General features: G+C 44.9%; 3 protein-coding genes across 5 annotated transcripts in view; 2 read left to right on the forward strand and 1 right to left on the reverse strand.

Moving 5' to 3' along the window:
* mdn1 (midasin AAA ATPase 1) overlaps positions 1-470 on the reverse strand; it is a 55,902-nt gene extending 55,432 nt beyond the window's left edge. For both annotated transcript variants that reach the window (XM_036550046.1, XM_036550045.1), the window contains exon 1: positions 211-470. In XM_036550046.1, the coding sequence (XP_036405939.1) occupies positions 211-306 (96 nt within the window). In that variant the 5' untranslated portion in view covers positions 307-470. The remainder of the gene's footprint in view (positions 1-210) is intronic.
* A 1,015-nt stretch (positions 471-1,485) lies between these two features.
* On the forward strand, positions 1,486-11,991 carry casp8ap2 (caspase 8 associated protein 2). Its single transcript, XM_036550172.1, has 10 exons — positions 1,486-1,561; positions 2,422-2,535; positions 3,158-3,238; positions 3,573-3,676; positions 3,966-4,040; positions 4,372-4,487; positions 4,758-7,375; positions 7,695-10,269; positions 10,627-10,726; positions 10,958-11,991. Exons 2-10 carry the CDS (start codon positions 2,481-2,483, stop codon positions 11,018-11,020), a joined length of 5,787 nt encoding a protein of 1,928 aa, XP_036406065.1. The 5' UTR covers positions 1,486-1,561; positions 2,422-2,480; the 3' UTR covers positions 11,021-11,991.
* Positions 11,992-13,992: 2,001 nt separating this feature from the next.
* Positions 13,993-16,445, forward strand: gja10b (gap junction protein alpha 10 b). Of its 2 annotated transcripts, XM_036549544.1 has the most exons (3): positions 13,993-14,919; positions 14,968-15,432; positions 16,407-16,445. In XM_036549544.1, the coding sequence occupies exons 1-3, from the start codon at positions 13,993-13,995 to the stop codon at positions 16,443-16,445; spliced, it is 1,431 nt and encodes a 476-aa protein (XP_036405437.1). The 2 variants fall into 2 exon arrangements, with proteins under 2 accessions (XP_036405437.1, XP_036405436.1); XM_036549543.1 differs by having other exon boundaries at positions 13,993-15,432.
* The last annotated feature ends 1,535 nt before the right edge of the window (positions 16,446-17,980 follow it).

Genomic DNA, 17,980 nt, shown 5'->3' on the forward strand with positions numbered 1-17,980 from the left:
ATTCACTCAGTTACCTACTGGTAAATCGATTTCATGCTGCCATCTTAAGAGCTGAATAGGAATGAACAACTTCATGAGCCAACTGTAGGTCACTCAACTGCACGAAGTAACACGATGGTTTAGCTAGCGATGTTGCTTGCTGCCGAAAGTAGATACAGATGTCTACCTGTATATCTAGCCAAATACAAATCACTGCTGAATAAATCTTACCTGCTTAGCCAAATACTTGCTCAAATCGTTGCGACTTTTTTCAACGTGTTTGGCAATTATACCCAGTGATGACAGGTTCAGTTCTAAATTTTCCATCTACTTGATTTAGCAAGATCGAACTCTTTGCAGCTGCCGAATCTTGTGAAAATGTGTATTTTAGTTAACTATATCAATGTATTTCGTTAAATTAACTGCAGGTTTCATCACTTGCTCTTCTTCCCAGGTTGTATCACAACACAGCAAGCACGTTCCCGTCAGTGTTAAAACCCCAACCAGTGCACATGTGGGTATGAGTGAAACACTTCCGGGTCAGCCGTGTCGCCTGGGATCCGGAGCGCGTTGCTTCAAAAGTGCGTTGTGTGACACACCGCGCTGACGTCAGGAGATGCTGCCTCTCGTCAGGTCATGCTCGAATTTCAGCTCCTCAGTAGAAACATTTCAAACCAATTCGAAACTCACTATTTGCAGCACCAACCAACCCAATTAGTTGAACCCAAAAAGGAAGAGAAGATAAAGATACTCCCTACCTCGCCCCGTGCGATAGTCTACTGTCTCTGGACGCTAGTGATGGCTCTCTCAGAATTTAAGGCTCTGTCTAAATGGAAGTGAGGGGTTTGTTTGGGTCTTTATAAAAGTATCCTTTTGGACATACCTGAAGAGACACTTAAGCGTAATTAAGATATAATGAAGACACAAGAATTAAAATGTTGCTACCTATTGCAGTTGTGTCGAATAAAATTCAATGTGATACAACTAGCCAGCTAGCACCACATATGGCCATAAAGGCATTTACATTCACCTAAGTTAGACAGCTAACTATAATTATTCATTGGAACCTAACTAGTAATAGTTTTTAAACACAGCAAATTATTCCAACTTCGAATTTATGGATGTACAATTCCATAGTCAGTACACTTAGTGATAAATTCGTCATAAATAAGTCATAAATTTTTGTATGGCTAGCTGGCCAAAAAATAGTGAGCAGTAGACGACAACCTATAGGCTCAGACAAAAGAATGCTTTCAAAAAGCTAAAGTAATGGTAATGAAATTAACCCGCCATTTGCCTCTGCCGTCTGCCTCGCTTGTAAGTCGCTTTGGACAGGAGCGTCTGCCAGACGAATAACTGTAAAAGCGAGTCTGCAAGTGCAGCGACGCGGGAGCGGATATCGCGGGCAAAGCGGGGGAACCCGGAAGAGGCGTCGCTCTCGCGCACACCGCGGGAAAATGCCGTCATCTCCTGTTGTGGCGGAAGGCGCAGGCAGTTGGCGCGACTGTCGCTGGTTTGGTTAAAGCAAACTAGCTGGTTAGGTTCCTATACGCGTTTAAAAGGACCGATCTGGCTGTACGCGGTAAGGAGGCGTGGGTTTATTTCATCCTACAGCTTTAGTGGACTCGGTCTGTAACACACATAAACGGGGGATAAAAGTTGGGAGACGCTGCATATTCATTATTCTTAGGCCGCCCTAAGTAGGTATGTAGCTTGCTAGCAAGTAGCATGTAGTCAGCTAACGTTACTAGGCTATCAGGTAAGCCGTGTTATCGTCTAACAGCTCAGCTTGATGCGTAGCTTAGAGCCGCCAGCTACCAAGATATCTCGCAAATTGTCCCTGTCTGTCGCGGAATTGCAGTAGCTAGCTAGTTCGATTGCCGGTACGACTTTACAACTACTCCAAGATGTGACAGGCATACATAACTGCTCAGCTAGCTGGCGAGCTACCTAAGTGGCATTTTCCTGTATGAAAGTCTTTAGCTGTGTCCATAATGTCCTCAGTTTCCTGTCAGCTAGCGTTAGCAGGGAGGCTGGCTAGCTTGCTAGCTAGTTTTCTTTTGTGACAGAAGGCGGTCACTAGCTATCCTTAGCTAAACTGTAAAGCAACAGTTACAGAATTTGTGAGACATGTCTCTGAGCACACTTGCATCTCCTGTATCACGTCTGCTTTCTCCAAAACTCGATTTGAGTTGTACTGTAAAGCTAATCAGGATACCATTCGATTAGTCGGTAAACTACCTGTGTGTATAGTGGATTAATTATACATTTCCATAGTCCTCTAGCCGTTTAGCAACATGTTGTTGCAATTGTGCTCCAGTTTATGAATAGTTTAGATGCGTGTGTTTCTGAAAGAATGTGGGATCATGGCTGAGTTGATTAGCTGGTTTAGGGGCTTTGCTGCTACTTGGCTTGCTAATTACATTGCTTGTCAATTTTCAGGTTCAGTTCCTGTCCAAATGTATATATTGTCAAGTAGCTAGTCGTCAGTGCTGTGCAAAATGGAGGAGGCTCTTTTAGACCAGATGTATGGCGACCTTGGTCATGGCCAGTCTGGTGAGTATTTCAATGTTCTTTTTAAATTGTAATTGTACATAGTGTATTGTAGCAACATGCCAGAACGGTCAGGTATGTGTGAAATGCGTGAGTTCTGGGATGTTGGTTACATGCGCAGTTTGACATTTGTCTGTCTTGTTGCTGTTAGGAGAAGGATGAAACCTTCTAGAGGTAGCTGGATTTTCATTAGCAATATGAATGAAGATTTAAGCCACCTGTTTTCTTTCACCTTTGGAGTTTATTATGACCAGTTGATTTTGCAGAATTGTCATCAAAAAAGGTTCTGCATCTCATCTATGAATGTGCACATCCTGAAATAACGTGCAAAATTACCTGGAATGAAGCACTAGCTAATTCAGTGTTTCTGCATGGGGCGTGTATTAGCTTCACATGTCAGGGACTGAAATGGCAGGGGTCTCAGGATATAGAATCATTTGCTTAATTTGAACATTCATGTTACTATGAGAGACTAAGTTCCAGGTGTTAAGTACCTTTTGGATCTTGAAGAGCCCCAGTAGGAAATCAAATCAGCAGCCTTGCAGTTATTAATCCTGTTCCTTACCACTATGCTATACTGACAGGAGAACTGGATTGTGTTATAATATTATTATCTGTGCTTCAGGCTCCCCTGCGGTTCACGATGAGGATTCGGTGGATATTTACTCCGGCCTGGACAACAGTCCCAGGAACAGTGAGCATGCAGGTTAGTAAGTCAGGCAGATGGGAGCTGCAGTTTGGCGTTTTTGCGGCAGGAACTGGGTGTGGACCTGCACGTGGTTCGTTTCATTCCAAGCAGCCAAGCGAACCCTGGAGTCAAACCGTGTCAGAGAATACTCCACAGAGCAACTGGTGTGGAGAATCTGGGTGATGTTAAACTGTGGAACTGTGATGATGAACTGCAGTTCGTTACGGGATAGGGAGTTTGCTCTTTCTCACCCGACACCTCAGCTCTCATCCCTACCCTTCCCCTCCCATGAAACCCAAAACATGCATGATGCAGGTTGTGATGATGAGTGCGAATATTGGTTCCTTTTCAGGGAAATTGGGCGTTATCTTCTCACCAAAACTAAAAGAGTCCATGGATTTATATGAAGAAATAATCACAGAGGAGCAGCAGGAAAGAAACGCTACCTGCAGTGAGGTTTGTGATCTTGAGTTTTCTCTCCATGTCAGAGGTTACAGTTTCTTTTTGTCTTGCATTAACATGCAGGGGTGACACAAGTACTTATTTTTTTTCCGATGTCTATGAATGTATTGGTGTCTGGGTAATTATATTGGCTATAAGCATGCACCTGAGGTTGACTGTTGTTATCCCGCTGGATAAGAGCTAATATAACTAAATATTTATAACATAAATGCTTTTGTAAGAGGTGTTGACTAATTTAAAGATAAAGTAGTCCCTCGGATCATGTTTTTTTGTTCTTTTGCAGCTGAAGACCAAACTGGATGCAGCACAAAACAAGATTAAAGAATTAATGTATAACCTGCAGCAAATGCAGATACAGGTTAGTCTTCACAGTTTAGCTAAGAAAGAAAGTTGTGAATGTTTTGTTCCTTAAGCATGCCACAAAACATACCACTTAAGCAAAGTACACCAGGATTCATATCCTTTCACTCTAGAATATGGATAGCGTAAACAATGATTTCAAGGCGCTCTCCAGTGTGAACTAGTGTCAAAGTTAAGAATGTTTTTAACCACTTCCTCAAGTTTTCCAGTGGAATTAGTTTTTGTTTCTACCACGGTAAAAGTTGACTTAAAAATAGTGTGGCCGTAATTTCATCGCGCTATGTTAAGGTTGTATGTGTTGATTTTGTTTGTGTTGTTGTGTTTTTAAGAACGCAAACCTGCAAAAGGAGAACACGAGTCTGAAGAAAAACATATGCGCCCTCATTAAAACGGCCCGAATGGAGATAGTGAGAAAGGATGAGGAGATAAACAGGCTGAATCAGAGGCAAGCGCTTTTGTTTTCGTGTGTTTCTGACTATACCATCAGTGTATTTAACATACTGTATCCTAATGATCAGTACAAGTGTTTTGTTTTTCTTTTTCATTAATATCTGAAGGCATGTGCACCATAGATATGTGTGATACATAATACTTACCCCACAGTACATTTACAAAGACCTACATTTTTTTCTCTCTGTGTGGAAATGATCATAATTTATTGCAAAAACTGTATAAGATTGAAATATTGATCTGCATTAATCTTTTGTATATGCAGATCTGGACGGGGTGGATATGGTCAGTCCTTCCCTCGGGCTCAGACGAATTTCCAGAGGAACCAAGGTGGCGGAGGGAAATCTGCAGTATCACATGATCCACTGGCACACACTCGGACACAAGAGCCGAAAGTGAACTGCGCTCCAAAAGAGCTCTCTGAACGTCACTCTGACACTAGAACCAGTGTCAGCCTGCAGCCTGGACCACCACATAAGGACGTTTCCCTTTTAACGCCTCCCTGTCATGAGAGCTCAAGAGGCCCGAGGGCAGACTCACTGCTTCCTAGTAGACACAATGATTCCGCTGTCATTAAAAGTGGCAGAGATTCTAGAAAGCTTCAGTCTTCCAGCAGGGAGGAGCCCAATCAGCAAACTTCTGCAGGGATTGCTGAAATGCCACAGAAAGTTTCCGAAAAGCAGTCGGTACCATCACAGGACATTAAAGGAGGACAGTCTCAGCGCTGTCAGGGGAGAGACCTCCAAAATTATGGCGACTCGGGTGTAAATGAAGAAAGCAAAGTAAAGGCGAGGGAGAAGGTGGACAAAGAATTGAAGGAGTCGGGAAGAGATTGTGTCAGGTCCAGCAGAAGCAGGCGTGAGCACTTGAGTCCGGAGCCGCCCAGGAGATCGGATAAGGGAAGAAGCCCCCCGCGCAGGAGGAAGCCGAGTCCGTCGTCGGGCAGTTCACAGCATGCAACTTCCAGTATTCACTCGTCAAGAACGCGGTCGAGAGACTTGGCTGAGGAGCCTTCTAAGGGCAGCAGTCGGGAGCACAGGCATAGTAACGATCGGGACAAGGGAGACCGAAGTTCTCAGGAGTCCGTCGGCAAAGAAGGGAAGCCGAGTGTCTCGTCCGGCCGCAGGGGGGAGGAATGTCCCGCGAAGGAACAGCACAGGAGAGAGGAGAGGAGGCGAGAGGAGCAAAGCAGGAGCAGAGCAGAGAGAAGCAGCAACAGGACAGAGAGGAGCAAGGAGTATGAGAGGAGCAAAGGGAAGGACGTGGGAAAGAGCGACCGGGAGGGTACCCGAAAAATGGGCGAGAGGAAAAGGGGCAATGAATCCGAGAGGCACGCCGATTCAAGGAGCAGCAGACAAGCCACTCCCCCCAGGAAGTCAGCTGCTGGCACTGACAGCAGTGACCCAGTTAAAAAGGACAAACACCAGGTGCCAGTGAGGAAAGAAGGCCCGCTGAAGAGTAGTGACGAATCAGAGAGAGCTGCAGAGTGTGAAGGGGCTGAGAAAAACCTTCCAGAAGAAAGCGAGAATAGAAAATTAAACTTCATGGAAAGGCTGAACCTGACTCTCTCCCCTGCGAAAAAACCAAGACTGTCCTCGGGAGGCAAGGAGGAGAGCAGCCGACCTGAGGACGCCGAAGACAGCCGAGGGGAGGACAGCGGCCCATTTGATTTAGGGGAGGATTACTGTGTCATAGATGAGCTGGACAGCAGTCGTGACATGGTTCAAGAGAGGGACGAGGTCTTTGAAGCACCAGCGGCCAAGATCTCTGGAAGTTGCGGTGCAGAAAATGCTCCAGGACCACCATCAGATCCAGGTCTAGCGGATACTGAAAGTGCAATTCAAAGACCTGTTTCTGATGAGGAACCAAAGCTCAATGCAGAAAGTGGTGGAGCAAAAGAGGTAGACGAAAATACAGTCCTCCAAAAGGAAGATGGTAAACTGCAAACTGACACTGTAGCTGATGACATCAAACAGATGCCCATGGTTACCAAGAATTGTGGTTCTGTGTCAGAAACAGAGGATGCTAATGTTGTAAAAACAACGACGCCTGCTGAGGCTTTAGACCTACATAGTGCTGCTGATAATTGTACAGGGGATTCTGTGGTTGAGACAGTAAAAGTTACAGATGACCCCTGTGTGTGCAGTTCAAGTCCTGAAAACAGTAAGTCCACAAATGTTGAATCTGTTGTTGCTGCTACCCAAGACCCAGTTGATGTCAACATGGAGAATTGCTCTGCGGACAACAACGGCAGTGTCCAATCGGAGTGCCAGAAATCTCCACTTGTCGTCCCGCCTGAGGCTATTTTGCAAGATGCGCCCATTTCTGTTGTCATGGATACATGTCCTGAGGGTGATGAGACTGGTGGAGAAACCTGTGATATGTCCACCGATGCTGTGTCCAGCACTGTGAGCATAGAGGTGGTTTCCCAGAGCGTAGAGGCCGTTTCCCAGAGCTCAGACAACACTGAGGTTGCCCCTGCTGTCGTGGAAACGGTGATCATTTCCAGTACAGAGCAGGAAAAAGATGTTGAAAAAACTGTCCTGAGCCACAGCCTGCCGACAGCGGAGAGCGTAGAGATGGCCAATGTGAGCAGCACGATCGTGGAGGATGTAGGCTGGTCTCGTCCAGGCCAGGACGGTTCTGCTGAGACGCAGAAGGCCCCCCTCAGTTCTGAGCCCGACTCCACTGAGGATGAGGAGCGGAATGCTGAGCCCTCGAGTTCCGTCCCAGTACCCAACGACGAGGACTCCATGATGCTGACCCTGAAGAGCATCCGGCACATTCCAGAAGCAATCAGCCCCCTCACCAGCCCGGTCCGGCCTGTGAAGAAAAGCCAGCCTCATTCCTCTGGCAAATCGCACATCAAATCCCTGAGCAAAGGTAAGAGCCGTGTCTTTCTAATTTCTGTCATCTGTTTTTTGTTTGTTTTTGTTTTTGGGATATCTCACAATTAGGTCAGAAATGTAGTTTGACTAAGACAAATACTTAAGAGCAAGTTATTAATCATTACATCCATTTTGTGCTTCTGTTCTCACTTTGTAATGTAGACTAAACTTACAGAAAATTTGCTTTGTTCTTAAAAAAAAAAGCCTGTGTATAGCTGTTGTGCTAGTTATGAGGTTTACATTGTACTGGAGTACTGTTCCTTTGTAGAGGGTATCCCTGTATAAGTGTCTAATTCTTTCTTCTATTTTTAAAGACTTTTCCACTGTGACAGGAACAAGAAGGATGGATGTGAACAAGGAGAATGAGAAACCTGATTGCAGCTCGGCGCAAACCGCAGGCAGGGACTCGGACCAGAACCCGCCCTCTGCCTCCTCCTCCACTTCCTCTGAGGACGAAAATGAACTGGAGGAAGGAGAAATTGTCAGTAACAGTGAAGAGGATGACACCCCAGTAACACCGTCTCCTAAGCCCAGGAAGACCCACTGCGCCACAACTGCTAAGAACCAGCCGAGTCCGAAATCTCCAAGACTTGCTAAGAAGCAAGCCGAAAAGGCAGCAGCAGTTTCAAAAGGCAGTTCTGGAACAAGAAGCAAAACCACAGCCTCTCCTAATAACAGCCCCTTATCAAATAAGAAGCAGTTCAAAACAATCTTGCCACTTTTGCCCAGAACCAATCCTTCCACCATATCTGAAGTCATGGATATGTTAAAGCTGATCCGTACCCAGTTGAGGAAAAAGTACATGAAACTTCATAAGAATTTTCCAAAGAAATCCTTCTCCAACATCGTTGACATGTCTCTCTTCTCTTTTACAGACTTTGTGAATAATGTTAACTTCAGTAAATTTTGCAGTTTGGAAAGCATTCTGAAACCCAAACTCAATAGCATCATTTCTGCAACTATGAATAAGATCTCAAATAACGGCATTGTTACTCGTATTTTTGAACAGCAGTCTCCGAGCTTGAAAAAGAAGCTCTGGACTTTTGTGGAAGATCAGTTTGACTTTTTGTTCCGGGAAATCCAGGCAGCTCTAACAAGTCTGTGCAAAGTCTCAGATGCGAGACATTTGCCTAAGACTGAAAACAATGTAGAAAGAAACAAGGACAAAAAGGAGATGCATAAGATCCAGGCTAAATCTCCAGTCACTGCAAGCCTTACCACTAAGAGGAAGGCTGGGGAGGTGGCGTCAATAGATACCTCTGGATTACAGGACAAGAAAACCAAGCCTACCCCAGCTGTCCCATACAGGACTGGTTTGGGCAGTAGGGGCAAAAATCTGAGGATGAATAAGGAGGAAGAGGACCAGGTTTCGGAAACACAAAAGCAAGAACCGCTTTCTGTTCAGTCCCCACCCCACAGTGCCGTCAGCCCATCCAAAACATCCCCTCCGACAGAAAAAACGCCCGTCAGTGTACGCAGGCTGTCCCACAGCACCTCGCTCCAGGACAGATCCGACTTTGAAATCCTGACTGAGCAGCAGGCGTCCAGCCTGACGTTCAACCTGGTCACAGACTCCCAGATGGGCGAGATTTTCAAGTGTCTTCTGCAGGGGTCTGACCTGCTGGAGACCAGTGTCCCCGGAGGGGAACCCCACAGCTGGCCCATAGGCACCCCGCGGAAGGACGCCCCCTCTGGTGAGAGCTTCATGTCCTTAACGTCTCCAAATAAGACAGCCATGACACCCTCGAAGTTAATTTCGACATGGTCGGCAATCTCGCCATGCAAATTTTCCTCCCCGAACTCTAAAATTCAAATTCCGTTGAACCCGGCTGTCCTGGACGAGAGCTGCTTGTTAGAGGTTCCCCCGAGCTTGCCCCTCAGAGTGACGGCGTCGTCCACAGGGCCTTCCCAAAGGTCCTACTCCATCCTAGCGGAGGACCTGGCGGTCTCTCTCACCATCCCCTCGCCGCTGAAGTCCGACAGCCACCTGAGCTTCCTGCGGGCGGAGAACGGCGAGCCCGCATCGGCCCCGGACAGCGTCATCAGCGCCCACTTCAGCGAGGACGCTCTGATGGACGGCGAGGACGCCACTGAGCAGGACATCCACCTCGCCCTGGACTCTGACAACTCCAGCGCGGGGTCCAACGGCGGCAGGACGTGGGAGGAGGGGGGCCCCGCCGCTTTTAAGTTCAAGCCGCACCTCCCCATGCAGGCCGTGGTGATGGAGAAGTCCAACGACCACTTCATCGTCAGGATCAGGCACGCGTCCACCAGCTTTGCCGCCAACCCCGGCCCGAATCCCGAAAATTCCGAGTCAGGGTCGCAGGTGGTAACAGGGGACCGGGAGGAGAGGGAAGACACCACACATTCCAGTTTGGATTCATCCCCCAGTGGGGAAAGCCGTGAACAATCTCAGAATTCACCTTCATGTAGCGACCCTGATGCTCACTTTCCAGAAAAGGGCCCGTCGGAGGCTTTGCCTGCAGAATGCGGTGTCCCTGGGATAGCTGTCAATTCTCATGACACAAATTCTCCAAGAGAGCCTGCCAAGGCCCCATCGGACAGCAAGGCTGAAGAATCTACAGAAACCTCTGATCAACGTATTGTCACAACCCAGGAAAGTAGCGTTTCGGAGGAAAATGGCAGACGCAGCAAGAAGCGAAAAAAGCACCACTCGGAACCAAGGGCAAAGCGGGCCAAAACAGAAGCAGCCAGAGAGAGAACGCCCAAAGACAGAAAGAAAAAGGCGTCAAAAGGTCATAAAGACAAAAGAAGTAGGACTCCCAAAAGAAAGAGGAGCAAGTCAAAGGTCACTCCGCTGTCTCCTAACAGTCTGTCCGCTAAGAATGTTATCAGAAGAAAGGGTGAGGTGGTGGTGACGTGGACCAGGTGAGTTGTTCTTTACCTTTTGTGGCATGCTTATCCCCTCAATGAGGACCCTCTTAAGTTTGAGCTTTATCATTCATGTGGAACTGTGACGTGTGTCTTCCTAGCTCTGTGGTGTCCACAGTTATCACTGTATCAGTTAGTTTTGGAATTGTCAGTATTAGTTTCTGGGTGAGAAGCACATCTTAAACTACTTAGGATTGTGGATGTTTAGGGCCAGGAGTGGACGCTTCTCATTGATTTAATGACCTATTGACTACATGTGTTGTGTGCCATGTTTCCTTGTGCCCTTTTAACCCTTGCTTTATGTAGTGACAGACAGGAGTTTTACTTTGGTCTTACTCTGTGTCACGGTCACAGGGAGGAAGACCGGGATATCCTCATTGAATTGAAGATGAAGGGCGCTTCTCCAGAAACATTTTCTGGTCTTTCTGCAAAGATAAACAAATCGCCGTCTCAGGTATCTATATTCTCTTCTGTGTTTAAGTGAGAATATTTGTAGCGTGTCTGTACGGTGTATGATTAGAAGGGGTGCCCGTTGATCTGATTCCTCTATTTTTGCCCACTCCTCAGCTGCCAGAGCCCATCAGTGCCGCCATTTTTTGTCTTGCGCGTGGACCACTCAGCATTGTGTAATTTAAGTGCAGTTTATGTATTTTTAAATGTATTACCTTTTTTTTTTTTTTTGCAGATTGCGGAGAGGTTCTGTCAGCTCATGAAGCTTTTTAAGAAGAAGGAGAGGATGGAAAGCTGAGTTCTTGGGAGCAGTGAGGTCATTTGTGTGCCCAGGCATCCTATGGGAGTGAAACCAGGAAGTGACACAGTGATTAGTCCTGCACCCTGAAATGAGTAACGTGGGAGTGGTAATTTGACTGCAGGTTGTCATTGTCTGTCAGATCACAAATTGTTGAGGGAAGCTTTGTGTTTCACTGATAATCGGGTGACGCCAAGGCAATAAAACCCTAGACCCCAACAGGGGAATGCACTTACGCCCTGAGAGGGGGGGGCACAGCTGTGGTTACGCCCCTCAAACCCGGCGGGAAGCCAATGGCATCCACTGGTGTGAAGGGTCAGCGCTGGGAAGAATGGAAAGAGCAGATACTGTAAGATGTCCCAAGTTCAAAAGAACTTTTTTTGCGTTGTTTTTGGCTGGATCGTTATAAGACAGCTCTCCTTGCCCTAAAAAAAGAGACTGAGGCAAGTACATTACATGTCAATTACAGCATACCTCCAGTGATATATTTTTTTGGTGATTAACTTATGCATTCATTTATGGAAGCAGTTTATTGAATGGTTACAGACGCACCAGAGTTTGAACAAGATTGCCTTCACAAAAAATGTTTTTAACATATCCAGTTAAAAATATTCATGCGATCCAAGTATCGAAGTGGTTGGTGCTGGATCAACGGCTGAATCGGCACAACGCAGTGCTCACACTTTCGTTCTATGCAGTCTGAATTGTCCTTTGCTGTTTTCAGAAGATCTACCTCATTCCGGTTGCTTTAGGTTACCTGTCAAAGGAAGTTTGAAACACTCCGTGTGGCACTTTTGGACTTCAGCCACACTGTTTTGCCAGATCTTAGAACGGTTGTGTCAAACTTCCTTTGAGTTGTAATGAAACGGGACAGAAACTGAAAGATGGGAATTAAAATCTCATTCTATGAATAAATGTGACGTTATTTTTTGAAGACCACAAATAACATCCGTTTTTAGTTAGGTGTTCACTTTCACAGCAATTTTTTTTCCATATACAAAGTAATTCAGTGTGATTTGGAGGAGTCTGCTTATTCAGTACTCCAAGAAACCTGTGTGCTTACAGCTAGTGAGGAGATGAAATGGTGTTCAGTTGTCAAGGATTTCACAAACATTAAACTGAAAATCCAGTAAAACGTTCACAATGTGGACATTTCAGTTAAGCGTTTCAGGACACCAAAACTCATTAAAGAGCTAAGTGTATATTTTGAGTCTTCTTTTTTTTTTTAATAAACCCAAAGCTGGTGACAGTAGTTGTAGAATTAAATATTCTATCTTCTGTCTGAAAATTTTTTAGGATATCAAATATTTTGGAAGAGACAACATCTTCATCCAGTCATGAGTATTTAGTACAACACCATGTACAAATGAGTAAATTGTTAAATAGTTGTTGCTTTGTATGATTCAATTTATTGAATGTGTAAATATTGTTTATAGATCTGAGGATTTTACTTTCTTTTTTATGTTTTACATTTTTGGTAACTGAAAAGATGATTGGCGGGGTGGTTAAGGTTCCTTGGTAATATTCTCTTTATGTCCACAAAACATTGCTTGTGAATATTGTACATGTCTCCTCATTTTTTAATAAAGCGTATTTATCCTGATGTTTTGGCATTTGTATCACTTTGGAATCTGGATATAATTCCCTAGGGAATTGTCAAGCTACCATGTACCATGGAAATAAAATCATGAATGAGGAGAAATGGTGGTGGTAACACAGTGCTTTTATCATAATTCTGGTTCTGGTTCCTGTGGATTTAATCAAAGTGGTAGGGATGAGGTAAGTAACATCAGAGGGATCCTACATGTTACATAAGGAAACATGCTCGACTTCAGTTCGGGTTGTTCTGCAATGGATCTCTCGTTTGACTGGCAGCCCAACGCAAAGCCTAAAATAGCACATCATGCAGTTGACTGTGAAATCGGACGTGACTCATTGATCATTTTGTCTGGCTCTCTGTGGTAGCTGAATTTATTTCACAAATGCACAAAATCCGGTTGCAACGCCTATACATTTTAGATCTGTGGCTCACAGATGGTGAAGCCCTATTGCCAACATCTTAAAACAGTTGTCTGTTGACCCAAGCTGGGGCCAAAATTCTGAATTAAAAGATCGTGTGCGCACACGTGTTGTATTGATAGCTGGAGAGCCGCAGGGTCGGTGGCACCGTGGGTAACTTGTTCTGCGCGGTGCGGTGTGGTGCGGTCAACAATTGCATGGCAGAACCACCCTCGGGACATTGTCCAGTCGGTTTAAAATCGATCTCTCCACTGTGTGAACTGTACATGCAACGGATCCGGAGCGCATTCTCGGTAGCAATGTCCAGAGGGGAGGTGTCTGATCTTTCTTCGGTGGGTAATAGAGAGGTTTCAGTTAACAACGCATAGTAGGTCTTGCTTTCTTGAATATCATTATTTCTACGTACAGATGACAGAGAACAACATATCCCGTTAAAATGTAAGCATTTGATTTTTTTTCTGTTTTGTTTCTTGTCTGTACTTTAACACTTTTGGCCTCGTTGATATATTTTAGTAGGTTTTTTAAATTGTAGTTTAGCGCATAAGATAACAGTCAACGAGCCTGTGAACAATTATTTAAAATACTACCAACTGTTTAAAGTACTAAAAAGATTGCTACTTTCGTGTCAATTCCCAGTTTCAATTTTATTTTAATTTTAGAAGTGTTTTAATTCTAGAAACGTTTTTCGTTACATAAATAGTTCATTTAAATACAACAGAAGGACTCTAAATTGCTTTGTGAAGAAAGAACCAACTAGAAGTCCTTTTAATTGGTCATTAAGAGTTTAGGACAACTCCCCTTTGCGGTTAAATTGGATCCTACTCTTTATTTCTTTCTATTCCTCTTGCAGAATAAATGTATCGTATGTATTTGTTTTAATCGTTGTCTTTTGTACTATTGTTCGAAGTAATACTAGCGGTGTTTTTTCAGCGAGAGGATATGTGGCACTGAAGATGGGGGATTGGAACTTGCTCGGAAGCATCTTGGAAGAAGTCCACATCCACTCCACCATAGTGGGGAAGATCTGGCTGACCATCCTCTTCATATTCCGGATGCTGGTTCTCGGCGTGGCGGCTGAAGACGTCTGGGACGACGAGCAGAGCGAGTTCATCTGCAACACGGAGCAGCCCGGCTGCAGAAACGTCTGCTATGACAAAGCGTTCCCAATCTCCCTGATACGGTACTGGGTGCTGCAGATCATCTTCGTCTCGTCTCCGTCTCTGGTGTACATGGGGCACGCATTGTACCGCCTCAGGGCGCTGGAGAAGGAGAGACACAAGAAAAAGGCGCAGCTGAAAGCGGAGCTGGAGGAGACGGAGCCCCTTCTCGAGGACCACAAAAGGATCGAGAGGGAACTGAGAAAGCTGGATGAGCAGAAAAAGGTCAGCAAAGCCCCTCTGCGGGGATCCCTTTTGCGCACCTACGTTTTCCATATCCTTACGAGATCCGTTGTGGAGGTGGGGTTCATTGTGGGCCAGTATGTCTTGTTCGGAATTGGACTGGACCCGCTGTACAAGTGTGAGAGGTTGCCTTGTCCGAACAGCGTTGACTGCTTCGTCTCCCGGCCAACGGAAAAAACTATTTTTATGGTGTTCATGATTGTAATCGCTGGAGTTTCTCTTTTTCTGAACCTCCTCGAAATTTCGCACTTGGGAGTGAAAAAAATTAAGCAAACTTTATATGGGCAAAAAATTGGAGACGACGACAGTATTTGCAGATCAAAGAAAAACTCAATGGTTCAGCAAGTGTGCGTCGTCACGAACTCATCACCGCACAAAGTGATGCAGTTAACGCAGACAACCTACACAATCGTGCCGGACCCACAGATGGACCCTCTTCCCGTGTACATGCCCCCAACGGGACCTCAGCCCGGTCACGAGGTACCGAGACACGACAGCATCACTGGAGGTCCGCACGGTGCAGATCAGAACCCCAGACAGCTCCGCCAACCCAGCCAGGACGAGATTCAGGCTTTGCGCATGCTTGGCGCCGCGGACCGCCGCAGCACCTTGGATAACCGGGATCATTCGTGCAACAGCGATGATTCAAACGGGGCCAAGAACGCGGGTCAGCCCAAGCACGCCGGACCCCACCCCAAAGCACCCTCCCAATCCAGCCACGTGGAAATACCGGCGGCCGTTCGCAACGCTTTGCGCAAGCAGAGCCGGGTCAGCTGCTTCGACGACGACCGAAGCGACTCGCCGGACAGCGGTCACTACCCCTCCACCAGAAAGGCCAGTTTTATGTCCCGCGGCCTCTCCGAGAGCAGGCTTGCGAGTCCGCCCAGCAGCCCTGGTTCGGGAAGCGGTTCGGGGTCTGAGTCTAAACGCCTGGCCCAGGGAGAGAGCCCGCCCATCACCCCACCCCCCGCGACTGGACGGAGAATGTCAATGGCAAGTATTGAAGGAAAAAAAAAAAAAACAAGTGGCGTTTTAGCTCAACAAATAAGATGTGGTTTAATCAGTTGTGAAGCATAGGTTTTGCGTCTAAACTGTCAAAAATCATACCCTTGTAAATTCACCGAAAATAAAGTAACAACTTAACGACGGTTGCGGTTACACTACTAGTGTAACGGTGAGCAGGAAGGACCCAGATGAAGAGACAACTCAAAAAGCACGGCAGGTTTACAACAAACGAAGACGCTTTACTAAAACTAGCAGACTTGGGCACGACAACGCACACAACAGACGCTAACTCAAGACTGAGCAGGGGATAGCGCAATAGGCAGGGTTTAAATACACTGAACGTTCAAGATTAATTGCAAACACGCGTGAACAATCAGACAATGATTAGATATACACAGTGCAAACACAAACAGGAGGAAAAGTTCCTCTGGTGGATGTTCAGGGAAGCAGCAGGCACCACGGACAGATAGACTGTCATGAGGACGCCTGCTGGTCGTTGCGGGAAGCCGTCCTTGAAACCCTGACAACCAGAAAACACGCAAAAATACTGACAAAATGTATATTGCAGTAATAAAAAGTACTGCCAATTGTATCCACCCCATTCAAAGCCACACATTTTCAGGTTAATGTAGTAACTATGATAATTACTCGGCTGTTGGTTCATAGAATAGAAATTAAAATAGATCATAATACAGTAAATTAAGTATTACTATTGTTTAATGATCAACCCACACGTCCCAAATAACTAAAACCTCTTTAGGAAAATCCTCTGTGATGCAATTCCAGGCAAACGGTATTTTTATTCAATTTAAACAACACATCTTTGACGAATTAACTGCACATTGGTAATTGAGCTAATTGTTTATCATAAGTCTAAGCATAAACAACACGATAAATGTATGTTTGCTGAATTCTGAGTGAAACGTTGTTCAATGGCGTAAACATTAGTCTCTCTCTTTCAGAGTATGATCCTGGAACTGTCTTCCATCATGAAGAAATGAACGCGGGAAAAGACTGGAGTGCTAGTGGAGATGGTCCACCAAGCGGAACCCATAGGGGGCGCTGCTTCGCTCACCCTCTGCTAAAACTGCATTCTAATTGTAACATATTTGCTTCAATCGGGCAGTAACAAAAAAAAAGCTTTACTGCGATAAAGTTGTCATACTTAGCGCTAATGATGCGAGGTTTTTTGTAATAGACGCCTATGTCAGAAGCAACGTATTTGTAAGCACTTTAAAATAGCTGCACGCGCATCTGCATTTTTATCTGGGTGATAATTACTTGTCATGCATAATTTAAACTTGCGAGGGGCACCTCACAAACGTCAAAATGACGTGCGGCTCAAAGAGCAATAGGAATGATTGGATGTCAAAAAGATCTGACGAGCATTGGCCTCTACGGATCGAAAATGTAGAGGCATAAACCTCTCTAAAAGTCTTTTCTAAAATTTAATGCAGTATTTATTTTGTGAATATTTCTTATCATGGAATAACTACAGCAAACTATACGAGATATTAAAGGGCTCTTCTTCATCTGAATTCTCCAAAGAAAAACTTTCACCAATATCCTGGATTGTTGTTGATCAAACACTATTTTTTGTGTGTTAATTATAATGCTTTTTTGTATTAAATGCACTTAATCTGATGTTGTCTTCAGTAAGTCATTGTAACCATATACCAGTGAAGATTCATACAGTTACAGTGAATAATTATATATAAACACTTATAAAATGAATTAATCAGTAAGTTGATCACGTCTACCCTTCCCCCCCCCCCCCCCCCCCCCCCCCCACACACACACACACACACAGTTGTCCAGGTGGTTCCAATGACTGACAAATAACCAAAGCAGAAAAAACAGAGGTGTTTTCAGACAACAAGACCCCACTGTTCAGCAATGATGAATTCAACTAAAGAAACCCTTTAAGCCAAGACAGCAGCAACAACACCAGTGTTATACATGATATGTTCTTTATTTCATAAACAGAAATGGTGTCTAGACAAAAAAAATCTGTCATTTTATAACACTAGCAATTGAAATGAATGAAAATGGGATTTTGCACAACACTGTATTTACAACAGGTGTAAGTAATTAAATTCATTAGGGTCATGTAGCATTCAAAAAATTAAAAAGGTAAAGACAGAATAAGCAAATAACATCTATTTTAAATTTGACAATATTAACACAAACAGTCATCTAGAAAAAAAAAAAAAAACGCGAGAAATAAAACAACTTTGTGACTACAAGCGTAGGAACCATTACTTTAAAAATGATGCACCGAAATCTACTAATACAATAATCCATAGAATTCCGTGTAAAAAGCGTGTAGAAAAAACACCTGATGCAGTTTGCTGATACAGTCATTGACCAGTTATGAGAGGTATGAAGGATTTCACAGGTAGATAAGTGTGAGAAAAGTCCGTGCTGTTAACCTGGGGGTGGGGGCCCAGAGCCCCTGCATACGCTCACTTCACTTGAATGTGAATTATGGCCTCTGTAAGTTCTAAGGCAAGAAATCGGAGGTGCACTTGTATCC

The sequence above is a fragment of the Megalops cyprinoides genome, chromosome 17, assembly GCF_013368585.1.
Source record: "Megalops cyprinoides isolate fMegCyp1 chromosome 17, fMegCyp1.pri, whole genome shotgun sequence".
Lineage (NCBI taxonomy): Eukaryota > Metazoa > Chordata > Actinopteri > Elopiformes > Megalopidae > Megalops > Megalops cyprinoides.

Bases quoted from the DNA above. Each gene is read 5' to 3' on its own strand.
- casp8ap2 (XM_036550172.1), top strand. From the start codon at position 2,481: ATGGAGGAGGCTCTTTTAGACCAGATGTATGGCGACCTTGGTCATGGC. The intron at 2,536-3,157 runs GTGAGTATTTCA...TCTGTGCTTCAG, and splicing joins CCTTGGTCATGGCCAGTCTG to GCTCCCCTGCGGTTCACGAT. The intron at 10,727-10,957 runs GTATCTATATTC...TTTTTTTTGCAG, and splicing joins TAAACAAATCGCCGTCTCAG to ATTGCGGAGAGGTTCTGTCA.
- gja10b (XM_036549543.1), top strand. From the start codon at position 13,993: ATGGGGGATTGGAACTTGCTCGGAAGCATCTTGGAAGAAGTCCACATC. The intron at 15,433-16,406 runs GCAAGTATTGAA...TCTCTCTTTCAG, and splicing joins CTGGACGGAGAATGTCAATG to AGTATGATCCTGGAACTGTC.